The 14,517-nt window shown below is 39.8% G+C and overlaps 1 protein-coding gene across 1 annotated transcript; it reads right to left on the minus strand.

The window, feature by feature from the left end:
- Positions 1–2,490: 2,490 nt before the first annotated feature.
- On the minus strand, positions 2,491–12,667 carry LOC124270816 (iduronate 2-sulfatase-like). The gene is made up of 8 exons (XM_046705874.1): positions 12,533–12,667; positions 11,497–11,639; positions 10,343–10,520; positions 8,010–8,098; positions 7,200–7,413; positions 6,425–6,585; positions 5,091–5,217; positions 2,491–3,477 (listed from the first exon to the last, which is right to left on the minus strand). Exons 1-8 carry the CDS (start codon positions 12,600–12,602, stop codon positions 2,693–2,695), a joined length of 1,767 nt encoding a protein of 588 aa, XP_046561830.1. The 5' UTR covers positions 12,603–12,667; the 3' UTR covers positions 2,491–2,692.
- Between the last annotated feature and the right edge of the window lie 1,850 nt (positions 12,668–14,517).

A 14,517-nucleotide genomic window follows, 5' to 3' on the forward strand; every position in this document is an offset into this window, starting at 1 on the left:
ACACTGACGATTGTCACTGATGACAGTTGCTCTCAGCAGTTATATTCATACTTTCAAACGTGCCTTGAATCCCTAAACAAACTAAACATATCAAATCTGATTATATTTCCAACCAGAATGCACCAGTAACAAAATAAGCATGGTTGTCACGGTGGCCATACTGAAAACCAGATTCAAATCTCTTTCAGAGGGGTGAGTTAAAGCAATATATATAGTTTCGGTTTCTAATAATTCTGCACATGACCTTGTATGTTGGTTTGTTGTTTAGCAATATGCAAATTACATGGTGTGTAAATAATCGAGTCTGGTCCAGACAATCCTGTGATCAACAGCATGGGCATCGCTTTTGAGATGCGATGACATGTGTCAACCAAGTCAGCCAGCCTGACCATCCAATCCCGTTGGTCGCCTCTTACGACAAGCATGGGTTTCTGAAGACCAATTCTAACCCAGATCTTCACTGGTACCCTGTATTACAGTATGTAAATTTTATCACATTAAAATTTCAAGTAACAACAGAAAAAAGTATTTCAATGAAAAGTATATTTCAAAAACTTACAAAAAAACCTGATAAAGTAAAATAGTCTCATTAGGGAACCTGATAAAACCATGTAGCCAATTCATTATCACAGTCTCATACAAATATGACTGTTCACTTTTTGTAATGCTGGCTATTAAAGTTTTAGACAATCAGAGATCTATTCAGAAGCAGATAGAATATAAAACATGTCATGGTTTGATGAATAAATGTCAATATATTGCTGTGTTAATACATACAGTTGAAGTTAGGAAATAAAAACCAGTAATGGAAGTCATACAAATTGATAAAACAGTACAGTGATGGTTTGGTACATGTCAAACCAATTGGATGAAGGGTGACAAATGATGGTTTGGCACATGTTGAGCCAATCAGATGAAGGGTGACAAATGATGGTTTGGTACATGGTAAGCCAATCAGATGAAGGGTGACAAATGATGGTTTGGTACATGGTAGAGACAAAAGCCAATCAGATGAAGGGTGACAAATGATGGTTTGGCACATAAATGAGACTAGATTAAGTATTTACTTTCCAGTCTTCAGGTATCAAGGGAACAAAATGTAAAGCTAGGTTGGTCATCAAACACAAGAACTTTATTATAACAACATTAATTCAACCAAGCATTCACAGTGATTCATTCCTTAACAAAGACTTTAAAACATACTTAAAGGTAACATGCAACGTAAAACACAACTTTGCAGATTCTGATACCTTTCGGTATGGACTTACCGAAACAAATCGTCAAAAATGCAAATTCAGCTTATAAAGTTGAAAAATAACGCGATGAAAAAAAACGCGTGAAATCGGAGTTAAAACGTTTCACTAATTTTTTCCAGACTTGCACAGTGAAATAGGTTCTACAAGAACTTGGAAGCGGGCTGTCTGGTGAATACTAGTACTCGGTGAAGGCTTTGGTGTGAGCTATTTTCATAATGTTTTGTTGATATCTCACAGGCGCTGAAGCTTTTATATGTTATGACAGTAAATAAACTGTTTATATAATTTCATTTGTCTATTTCACCACACGCTCTTCTTACCGAGTCACTTTCTCAGTTCGATACTTAAAAGCAATGTCATTATTTAGCGTTGACACAATTTCTAACTGTGATATAGATATGTCGCTGTCACAGACAAAACTCAATGTCTTGTTTTATTGACACCTGTGTGTCTGCCTGCCTGTCTGCTAATGACAATATTCAATACACAACTGCGATCACTGACCACATGCAATTTGAACTTAACACCAATCAGGCTATACACCATAGACAAAACGCATTGATTTATGGCCCGAAAAGCGGTCTCTGTCACATTATGTAATTACACAGACAGGCAGGTGTGATACTTGAACACATGACATGTTATGATGTCTGTTGATTGCAAAATGTTATACACAAAAAATGAGCATGTATTTACAAAACCCAACATCTCTATATATACACACACAATGAGCCGTGAAGGCAGCATCTGCCAATGAACCAGCCGTTACACTTGAGTGCACACCCACCCGCTCTGACTGGGTTCGGTATCCGGCTGCTTCGTTTCGAGGGAGGTAAACCCAAGTACAAAATATTGCACTTTTGATTTGCGATTATACGCTTATAATTTTGTTTATTTGTTTTTTCATAATCAGCAATGCATATTATATGTCATGAAGAAGTGATAATTGTGTTTTAATTATGTTTGATTTTTTGGTTGCATGTGACCTTTAACAAAAACTTAAATGAGTCAAAGTGGCAAGAGATGCAGAGCAGAAACCCTGCTTAACATGAAATCTATTAAACCAGCAAAGCATAATTACTTTTTTATGCAAATTATGTAAAAGATGACTAGTACTGGTAAGGACATGAGTACCCATTTCACAAACACTTGGCCTCACCAATGATTATTAGCAAACCATGAACATGATTAACACAGCTAGTAAGTCCTTTAAGCCAAATGGAATGTGTTTGGACCAATTATTTGGGCTGATAATCAAGACTAATTATTCTCTTGTACTGACATTTATCATTTCTATAAACAGGGGCAGCATGGTAGCCTAGTAGCCTAGTGGTTAATGCATTCGTTTGTCAAACCAAAGACCCGGGTTTGATTTCAGCAAAAGTATTATTTTTTGAAAATTTGGTCTCTCATAAATACAACAAATGAGTACAATATCATGTTGGTAACACACTTCTCCAACCTTCATGCAGGACCCGAGACAGACTTGATCTCAGCTCAGCATAAGAGGAAAAGTAGGCCATATTGTCAGCCTCATCTGGGTCTGAGTCCCGGAAATACAGTTCTGTCCCATACACTTGAGACCAGTTCATGTGGAACGTTGCAGGATTGAACTGGACCCACTCAGTGTATCGATACTGCTGGGTCCTCATCGTGTACCCCATGATGCGTATGTCCTTCAGATGGGGCTTGTCACTGTTTTCTTGCGGCTCCACTGACGGACGCGGGTACTGACTGAACACTGCACTCTTCCATGACAGTCCGGTTTTCTGTCTGGATGAATCAGTGTGATATATCTTTTTGATTATCTTAGCAGCACTAGATCCCTCTGTACAGAGGTCAATCTTGAAGGGATTTGGCGGACATGTTGATGGCACGGGCAGTCCGGCCAGTTCCGATATTGTCGGAAACAGGTCCACTAGCTCAATCAAGTCATTGGAAACATTGTATTTCTTCTGTGAAAATTCTTTAGATCTGATGACATTATATTCCTTGACGTAATTTTTCTGTGAATCAATTTTTTTACGCTGTGTTTGAACAAGATTTGATCCGTTGTGATTTTGATTTTTGATGTGAACCTGTTTTAAAGGATCTTGATACTGGAAGGTCGTGTCTGTGTGTTTGTCGGTAAGCCCTGGAACATGTATAATGAGTGGCACTCGGACTGACACCTCGAAGTTACTGTACTTGGACCATTCCTGGTGCTCACCGAGGGACCAACCTGTGAACAAGAGTGAGTGAGTGAGTGTGTGGTTCAACTCCACTTTGAACAGTATATCAGTTACATCAAGACAGGTCAACTGACAGGTAAGTATGCAGTGAGACATTTATAACAATACTGAAACTACAAGTGCAAATGCTGGCAAACCAAGGATAATAGTTAGGGAGACAATAGTCACAGGATCCTGGCACAGCAAAGGGGTGTCACTCTATGATGTCATGAGAATGAAATGTGTCACACAGGAACAGATTAGAGGTCCTCTTGTCCACAGTTTTACAAAAGCATCTCCTTTCTGCTCCGACACGCCTGTGATTCATTTATCTCAAGCGTTTAAAAGGTATAGTCTGTTTGCAGTGAAAACGTACCGGTGAATTTCCCTTAAAAAAAATGTAAATCGAATAGTGAAATTAAGATTGCGAATCCTCATAATTCTACCTTTCTAATTTAAAAATTAAATCTTAGACGTTTATTCAACTTAGGAAAAAAGTTGTTTAACAAACGATCATTGTTTCAAATCGCTTATATTGGTTTGTATTACAAGGGGGTAAGCGCAGTAGTTGGAACAGTGAAACAAATCCACGTACGGTACGTGATGAGCGTTAACTTAGACCAACCCTTCTTGTTCTCGGTGTTTCATTTAATGTGCATACCCCCTTGTAATACAAACCAATAATAGCGATTTGAAACTATGATCGTTTGTTAAACAACTTTTATCCTAAGATGAATAAAAATCTGAGATTTAAATTTCAAATGGCAAGGTAAAATTATGAGGATTCGCAATATTAATTTCTCTTTATTTGATTTACATTTTTGTTTGAAGTGAAATTCATCGGTACGTTTTCACCGCAAACAGACTATAATCAGTTATCTAGTACAAAGTTTCCAGACATGAATAATACAGCTCATGTCTTAACATCTGATCTTATTTCAACAACACCTCAGAGGAGTACCAACTAAGAGACAAAAATTTAATAGGTAATGTAAGCTTCAGTATATGCTTGTAAAACTATGGACATATTTGTCCCAACTTTGCTAAACAAATTCTACACAACAATCAGTTAAAATACCACACCATCAAGTGGCATTATCTTGCTTCACATGCACAAATATTTGATTGCATTTGCAGTGTAACATATTTCATTTATTAATGTATTTCAGTACAGTTACTTAAGAGCACATGAACACATGTCATTCCTTTCCCTCATGCTGAGATTGAAGGTTCATGGGCGGATCCAGGAATTTTGAAAGTTTTCGAACCCCCTGAACCCCATTGGCTCTGCCAATGCAAAAAAAATCTTCAATGTGGTCTTAAGTCATTTTCAAAGTGGAGGGGTTCGAACCCCCTGAACTCCCCCTCTGGATCCGCCAATGAGGTTAAATATACATCTGCCAAATACACCCCAAATAGAGCACCTGTTCTTAAGAATGTTCCACTGAACACTACACTCAATGAGACTTATTAAATAAGGCTTGGGGCCAGCTTGTATACTGGCATCTAAAATTGCAAGAACTCTAAAAAATTACATTCAGAACTGCCTACGACATAAGCATGAGACAATGTAGTCTTTTCTTCAGTATGCTCCACTGCATAATATCTGCACAGCGCCACTTACCATGGTCCCCGACAAGAACCACGATGGTGTTGTTGGAGAAGCCGTGTGTGTGCAGAGCATCAAGCAGCAGTCCCACCTGGCTGTCCATGTAGCTGGTGGCAGCGTAGTAGCTCTGCCGCATCAACAGCTGCAAAAAAGTTTCACCCGTTACACAGCAGTCACATCACAGCTACACATCACAGCAGCCAGACGAACCAGTTATTCTCAGCCTGATCCACCTTCCACTTGTGAGGGTACAATGGCGCACTATCAGCCAGGCCACTTCTCGCAACCTCCTGATCTTCATTAAGTAGGATAAGTTATACTGAAGAAGAACTTCTACATTACAATAAGTAACAGGGCTCCAGATAATTTTTCAACATCAAGAGTACGTACTCTATAATTTTTCAAAATAGGAATACTGGAAAAACTTAAGAGTACATTTCCAGTTCTCAAATGAATTGAATGGAGTGTGACTATGACAAGATGAACGAGTGACACTAGTTCATTCATTATTCGTAATTTGGTTATGTGACCATTTAAAAGTTGTTGAGGCAGTCTTGTTTCTGAGAGACTTTTGTTTCTGTGCCGCCATGTTTACATACACATGCGTAATATTGACCAATCAATTTTAGTCCGAGATGATTCGCAGCAGTACGCGGTTTCCTTAGCAACCGGAATTCCCAAAATACGACAAGGAAAACCCCAATGTGTTGCTATCACGTAAATTCAAATATGGGAGACTGCTTGAAATCAGACTGATATGTTTTATATAAATAAGTCTGTAATTGATACTAAGACTGTACACCATTGCTGTGGTGCGTATCTCCTATGTTTTCTAAATTATTTCCTACCATATCTTGCATATTTTTTATCCGTACATACACCGATACGGTCCTTAACTGGAGCCCCGAGTTATGTATCAGTTAAGATCATCATCACTTGCCTGATAACACTGTTAGAACGTACACAGAAAAATCTGCCTTATTGTAATACAGGAGTTGTTCATCTTCAACAAGCCCCCAATCCATTTGGTTGACTCTTACTGTGTACATAGACTTCAGAATCTCCTTAGGGAGTAGAACCAGACATGGAAATGTGTATTCGTTTTTCACCAGAAGTTCAAGACCATAAGACATTGGGCATGTTTCTTACAATTACATTTCGATACCAGATTTTCAGAGGAGAAGTGTTTTTAAACTAATAACTCAAAATAATGCAGACCTAAAGGAAAAAGATACTAGTTCAAGGGTAGGTGATGATTTTCTTTTGTCTTCTGTAACAAAACGACAGCCTGGTAGTTCTGGCTTATCAGTTGACATAGTTTACATACAATATACAGCAAGGGGGAGGACCTGATAGTCCTTGGTGACAGGTCCGAATGGGAAGCTGAGGTTGAGACTCTTTACGTCATCCCTCTCTCTCAGGTCCGTCCACGGGTTCCATGCCACCAGGGGGAGCCGTAGGGGAAACGTGTGATGGCGGGCCAGGTGGATCTTGTTTAGAGGGTACAGATCTACAAATATAGAGTGTCATGCTGGATCGTATCTTTGGCTGGATGCCAATAATACAATATTTCAAAATTCATCTGAAGGCAATTTAGTATGGTCTAAAGGGAAAATGTGCAAAATTTTACATATGTCATATATGAAACAAGGATAAGAACAATTTAGCATTAAGACAGTGGTTACTATTTTGAACTACTTTCTCCACTCAAAAAAAAAGCCCTGAGATATTAGACAGCAACTTGACCTGGTCGGTACATATCAGAGATCACTGGTCGTTAATGAGTAAATATTTAAAACATTCAGATCCAAAACATTGCGAAACACTTGAACAAAATTTAATAACACAACTTCAAACCGAACTTAACTTGACTTCCGGTGTGAAAAACGGAAATATCCAAAGATTTCTGAGTGTTATGAAGTTTTCCGAATGCATTTGAAATACCGGTTTTCGATCAGCGTATCGCAATACATATCGATTTCATGTCTGAACGGTAATTACCGGTAAACCGGTTATATTGCGCAGCCCTAGTAAATACTACATCCTATCAATACCACAAACAATCTCATTTTGAGATAAGGAATCGACATGGGAAGTCACAGAATACTATTGTTTTCTCCTTACCCCTGAACTCCTTCGGGTATTTGAGTGGTATGTGGGGCTTATGGAAGCCCACTGCCAGGAAGAAGGGCTGGCTGTGATTGGCTGACATGTTTTTGAGAAAGTTGACAGCAAATTCCCGACTCTGTATGTCTGGCAGAGATCCTCCAGGCTGGTCCTTGACAGTCACAGGACACACTATGTCCATGTACACGTTGCCCTTGGGTCCAGGACATACCTGATCAGAGAGTGAGTGAGTTTAGTTTTAGGAGGCTTTAGCAATATTCCAGCTATATCACAGCGGAGACACCAGAAATGGGCTTCACACATTGTACCCATGTGGGGAATCGAACCTGGGTCTTTGGCGTGACAAACAAATGCTTTAACCACTACGCTACCCCACCACCCTGATCTGACAGAAATTCTTCATGGTGTGTTTTATACCTTGACTTCATATTACCATGTTCACTACTGCTTAATCTGTGACACTAATTAGAATTTGGTCATCAGCAATCCATGCTTGTGGTACATGTTGTCAGGTTCACTGACTTGGCTGACGCATGTCATCGAATCCCAAATGCATAGATCAATGCTCAAGTCAATCACTGGATTGTCTGGTCCATACCTGATTATTTACAAACGGCCATACTGCTTGAATATTGCAGCATCAAAGTTACGAGTTACGATAACTTTAACGCTGTTTTCATCTTAGAAAAACATTTTACCTGTACTTTTATGAATTTACATATTAGATTGGCACTTAGGTACAAGGAAGTTCAAACCCTGGCTAGTACAAGTGTACGTGCATGCTACAAGTAGCCTATTGACACAAACCTTGGCCATCTTGTATGCTTGTGTTGGGGGATGGTAGGCCGGTACAGACCAGCTGTAGGGGTAGTCGTCTGTGTGGCCAGATGACACACCTGCGTCATGACCATAAAACATGTTGGATCATACAGGTAGATAGTTACGGGTATGCTATTTGTGACTTTTTGTGCTGAACACCCATTGAGGACAATGTCTGTCTTTAACAAAGTTTGAAATAGTTTAGTTCTGTTTTGTCCCTAACTGTTTAACACATTCTGGCCTAGGTGTTCAACAGGTCCTTTCCTGTTGCATCCCCAGCTGTTCTACATTGTCTCGAGGTGTTCAGCATTGTCCCTGGCTGTTCAACATTGTCTCAAGGTGGTTAGCATTGTCAATGGCTGTTCTACATTGTCTCAAGGTGTTCAGCATTGTCCCTGGCTGTTCTACATTGTCTCAAGGTATTCAGCATTGTCCCCAGTTGTTCAACAATGTCTCAAGGTGTTCAGCTTGTCCCTAGCTGTTATACATTGTCTCGAGGTTTTCAGCATTGTCCATGGCTGTTCAACATTGTCTCAAGCTGTTCAGCATTGTCCCTGGCTGTTCTACATTGTCTCAAGGTGTTCAGCATTGTCCCTAGGTGTTCTACATTGTCTCAAGGTGGTTAGCATTGTCCCTAGCTGTTCTACATTGTCTCAAGGTGTTCAGCATTGTCCCTAGCTGTTCTACATTGTCTCAAGGTGGTTAGCATTGTCAATGGCTGTTCTACATTGTCTCAAGGTGGTTAGCATTGTCCCTGGCTGTTCTACATTGTCTCAAGGTATTCAGCATTGTCCCCAGTTGTTCAACAATGTCTCAAGGTGTTCAGCTTGTCCCTAGCTGTTATACATTGTCTCGAGGTTTTCAGCATTGTCCATGGCTGTTCTACATTGTCTCAAGGTGTTCAGCATTGTCCCTAGCTGTTCTACATTGTCTCGGGGTGTTCAACATTGTCTCTGGTTCTACATTGTCTCAAGGTGTTCAGCATTGTCCCTGGCTGTTCTACATTGTCTCAAGGTGTTCAGCATTGTCCCTGGCTGTTCTACATTGTCTCAAGGTGTTCAGCATTGTCCCTGGCTGTTCTACATTGTCTCAAGGTGTTCAGCATTGTCCCTAGCTGTTCTACATTGTCTCAAGGTGTTCAGCATTGTCCCTAGCTGTTCAACATTGTCTCAAGGTGTTCAGCAGCATTGTTCCCTGGCTGTCTCTACATTGTCTCAAGGTGTCTCAAGGTCAGCATTGTCCCTAGGTGTTCAACATTGTCTCAAGGTGGTTAGCATTGTCCCTAGCTGTTCTACATTGTCTCAAGGTGTTCAGCATTGTCCCTAGCTGTTCTACATTGTCTCAAGGTGTTCAGCATTGTCCCTGGCTGTTCTACATTGTCTCAATTAGCATTGTCCCTAGCTGTTCTAGCATTGTCTCAAGGTGTTCAGCATTGTGCCTGGCTGTTGTACAGCTCAGCATTGCATTGTCTCAAGGTGGCTAGCATTGTCCCTAGCTGTTCTACATTGTCTCGAGGTGTTCAACATTGTCTCAAGGTGGTTAGCATTGTCCCTAGCTGTTCTACATTGTCTCAAGGTGTTCAGCATTGTCCCTAGCTGTTCTACATTGTCTCGAGGTGTTCAACATTGTCTCAAGGTGGTTAGCATTGTCCCTAGCTGTTCAGCAGTTCTACATTGTCTCCGGGTGTTCAACATTGTCTCAAGGTGTTCAGCATTGTCCCTGGCTGTTCTACATTGTCTCAAGGTGTTCAGCATTGTCCCTAGCTGTTCTACATTGTCTCAAAGTGTTCAGCATTGTCCCTGGCTGTTCTACATTGTCTCAAGGTGTTCAGCATTGTCCCTAGCTGTTCTACAATGTCTCAATGTGTTCAGCATTGTCCCTAGCTGTTCTACATTGTCCAACTATGACCAACAATGTCCATAAATATTCCATGCATCCTAAAGTGTTCAACACTGTCTCAAGGTGGTTAGCATTGTCCCTGGCTGTTCTACATTGTCTCAAGGTGTTCAGCATTGTACCTAGCTGTTTTACATTGTCCAACTATGACCAACAATGTCCCTAGAATAAATCCATGCATCCTAGTCTTCAACATTGTCCGTGGAGTTCTACATTGTCCCAAGATGTTCAACATATTCCGTGGAGTTCTACATTGTCCCAAGATGTTCAACATTGTCTCTAGCTGTTTAATATTGTCCCTAGACGTTCCACACACGCCATAAGTGTTCAACATTGTTTCTAGGCATTGAACATTGTCCCTAGCTGATATACATTGAACATAGATGTCCCATAACCCTGGCTGTTCAACTGTCCTCTATTCCTACCTGGATGGAACACTTTGCCGACTGACTGTGTGAAGTAGCCATTCTGCTTGAAGTGCTGTGGCAGCGTTGTGAAGTTGCCAGCTGCCTTACGCCAGTAGGAGTAGAAGTCGTACAGGTGGGTGGTGTCAGGGCGTCGGCTGGTGAGGAAAGATGTCCGACTAGGCCCACACAGAGCTTGCTGGAAGACATGCACATACATACACTCAAGAGTTCGCAGTTAAAAATCATAAAACTATAACTTAACACAAAAATTAAAAATATAACCCTTGACTTTTAGGGCTCAACAGACATGATTTTCTTTCATGTAACTAACAGGACCAATACCAGACCCATCAGTGGTTCCACAACCAGTTTCACTCAACATACCCTATATTTGTGAGAGAGTGAGTTAAGTTTTACACCGCTTTTAGCAATATTCCAGCAATATCATGGTGGGGAACATCAGAAATGGGCTTCACACATTGTACCCATGTGGGGAATCGAACCTGGGTCTTTGGCGTGACAAGATAAAGCTTTAATCACTAGGCTACCCCACTGTCCCAATACCCTATATTAAACAGTGACATGTATACTGTCTGTGTGTTAAACTTCAGTTGAATTGAAAGTTTACATGGGACCAACATTTTGAAATTAATGATCATGCTTTCAGGAGTTTATCAAGTGGACCAGTGTATTTGTCAATCCCTGTCTTTGAAATGAAAATATCCCCACATACATCTGAAAGCATGCATATTTTTAAAAAGAATACTTTCATTAAAATGGTTGAGATTCTAGGGTAGTACCACTGAATGTGTTCAGAGTTGACATAAATGAGACATCTGACATGTTCACTGACTCGTCAGCGTGAACATGGTGCTCATTCTATCAATCACTAATTTGTCTTGCTGACTGATGTCGCTGGAATGTTACTGGCTGCTCTGTAAAACACCCAAACATTTATGAAAAATGGAGAAACAACTGAAACAACATAATTTGTACAAACAATATTCTTCATGAATGAACAAATATTAAGGTACAGTTAGTCTATGTACAGTTTTGTTAAGCATGAACATATCCCATAAAATCTGTTAGACAAGAACAGACAATGGTTATGGATGTAATTTCATGACAATATAATGTAATGAAAGACTGGGACATTAATTTTCTCTACATACCTGAACAAAAGTGTTATTAAACAACACTGATTTACTAGCCAGGTTGTCAATGTTAGGTGTGACCATCAAACTGTTGCCATAGCAACCTAGGGCTGGTCGCAAATCATCAACAACAATGAACAGGACATTTGGCTTGATTAAACCTGTAAACAACAAACAGTTCAACTGTGATGCCTGACAACACTTTTCACACGAAACAGATAGAATCTTTAATATGCTAATTACTTTACGGCTTAAGCATTGTACTAATCTCACCTATGTTTTTACAAATATATTTGGAAAAAAATGATTTTCTATATTATTTTCATTATTATTAGTTTTATTATTATGAAATGGCATGAGTTTTCACACTGACATTCACATACACCATAATTAGATAGCTGGGATTAAACTCGGGATTAGCAATATTGCAGGAATCAGTTTTAAAGCAATCAGAGAAAATTAAATGACGTAATTGTGACTTCTGATCGATACCCTACGTAAAAATACTAACGTACAAGGACATAGGACAAGGCATTATTAACAGCCTTAAGAGCGTACAAGGAACACGGGACATATGAATAGGCATTATTCCAACAGGCCTACTTAAGAGCGTACAAAGTAGTCTAGTTATATGCTGAACACGGGCTAAATTGTTTTTAATGTTGCTATTGCAGTGTGAAAGATAGCTCGTCCCAATCGTCCGAGACGGGTGAATTTTGTGGAGGACGGGTTAAAAATATTCTAGTCCGTTCTCATGTCGGGTCATTTTAGCAAACCAATGGTATATAATGATTATAACCTTTTTGAATATTTACTGCCGAAGGTGTTTTAGTTATATTTGCTAGATTTGGCAGGACTGGTGTATTTGACCTGCCAGTCCTGTGGACGGGCTAGATTTTCTACATCTTTCCTTGGTATTGGAACAGCATAGTTGTCCATCTGCAGATTCTGTAGGAGGAACCATTGAAACTAGTGAAAATGGGTAAAAATGAACTGTGCACCCCTCTTTTTCTCAAGCTGTATCTGCCCCTGATTCTATTCGCCGTACACTCACCTGCATTCGCTATCGTGCAGATGAGAGACAGGAAGACAACAAATACATCTGCACTCATTAACGTGGTCATTATTCATAATTTCACAGAGATGTAAGGAACTCTGCGGGTAAAAACCGGAATCGATCACGCCTCCTGAAAGGGGAGGTAACTCTGTTTAACGATTTCGACTATGAGGCAGGAGGATTTGTTTTGTGTTTAACACAGACTTGAAATTTGGGGTTATTTTTCATCTCGGGTCCGAATGTTTTGGGGGGCTGAAAATTGTTATTTTCAAAATTAATCACTTGTGGTTCCTAAATTATTTCTAAAAATATTGCTGGTGAATGAACGTGTCACTTCTCGTAAGAAATCATTTCGGGTACATTTCACCAGGGATACTCTACAACAGGCCTTATATAGTCTCCCTGATATCACATGTAAAATACAGATATAACAGCTACATGTATCGTCAGAATAAATAAGTAGATCTACAGCAGAATAGATTACATTTGTTGGGACATCATAGCATACACTTTAATTGCTGACACAAGCTGTATTATAAATTTGAACACGATTTGCAAAACTATGACAGTTTTCTATGACAGGAGATTCTAAGCTAAGGCCACCAGAGACCATTTATCTCTGAGGCCACAATAAAATGATTTTTTTATTTCTTTCTCACATTTTTTTTAAAATTTGCGGCGAGTGAATGGTAAAAATAAAATCTGTTCTGCATGTGTGTATGCACAGAAGCTATATATATAGAAGGGTGAAGCTATACAAAATGTGAATGTTTTCAGCAATAATCAAGCTTATCGATAATCGAATCTATTATGAAAGAGTGGTTGACGAGCACTACGTGGCTCCATCTGAGCCCGATTAAAAAATACGGAATCAAACAGGTTACCACCTGATTCCCATTTAACACTCAGGGGTTGAAAAATACTATTGCCCGACGCTCGGGTCGTGTAGAATTCTCCGGTCGGTCAAGTAAATATCCACACTAGACTTTACCTTAGTAGGTACAGTAGTGCCAAACTACTGAGATGTTTTGATATATGTATTTTGATGAATGCAATTGCTACCAATTGATAAAGATTTACTGAACGGTTTACTGGACCTGTGTCCAGTGGAGTTTTGGAAAAACCCACTTTCAACCCGACACAGGTGTTTGTGTTATGAGAAGCCGGGTTTAATGCGGGTGGAGGGGGTTGGGGTGTCTTCGGCAAAAATGGATTTGCATTGTCCGATTTTTGTTTTCTTCATAAATTTATAATAGGATTAATAATTACTGATTTCCGCAGTTTTAAGTACCCGGGAATCTTCACCCGTTCGGAGGAAGAAGGGCACGAATTTGCGAATGAATTCGAATATGCAAACAAACAATATTAAAAAAAGGTCCCAGTATGCTAATTCTTTTTCATCACAATCCTTTGAATTTGAATTCCGAATGTTATAACACTTATATATATATAACACGTACTTCACAACGTACTACTATTAATTACCCACGTGGTCAACGTATGGGTAGTTGCATACTAATCTCGTACGTCACACGTGTGTCGTATCGCGTTGACCTGTGTCGTAACTTGACCTGAGATCCTAACGATTTGATTGGATAACCGATGACCTCTCAATTGGGTCACATTCTGACGTAACTATTTTTTCATTCATAACAAACACGTGAATTCATTCATTCTACAACTTAAATGCATTGTGGGAATGTAAACATCGAGAACGTTGCCGTGTATTTGTTTAATTGTGAGTCGAACTGAGACATTATATCCGTCGAAGAACATAAACGCAATGTTTCCACCAGTGATGTAAGCCGAATGAAGCAACTGCAAACCAAGAAACGGGGTGCTACGGAGTAGTTTACTGTAGGAGGCTGTTCGAGGCGATGACAACTGACAGGCATCGTGACGTCGGTTACCATGGCAGTGACGTCATGTTGGTGTGACGTCATGCAAATATTGTACTGCAGTACAAAACTCTTCCGCAACCC

The sequence above is a fragment of the Haliotis rubra genome, unplaced genomic scaffold, assembly GCF_003918875.1.
Source record: "Haliotis rubra isolate DU_JTF1 unplaced genomic scaffold, ASM391887v1 Scf155, whole genome shotgun sequence".
Lineage (NCBI taxonomy): Eukaryota > Metazoa > Mollusca > Gastropoda > Lepetellida > Haliotidae > Haliotis > Haliotis rubra.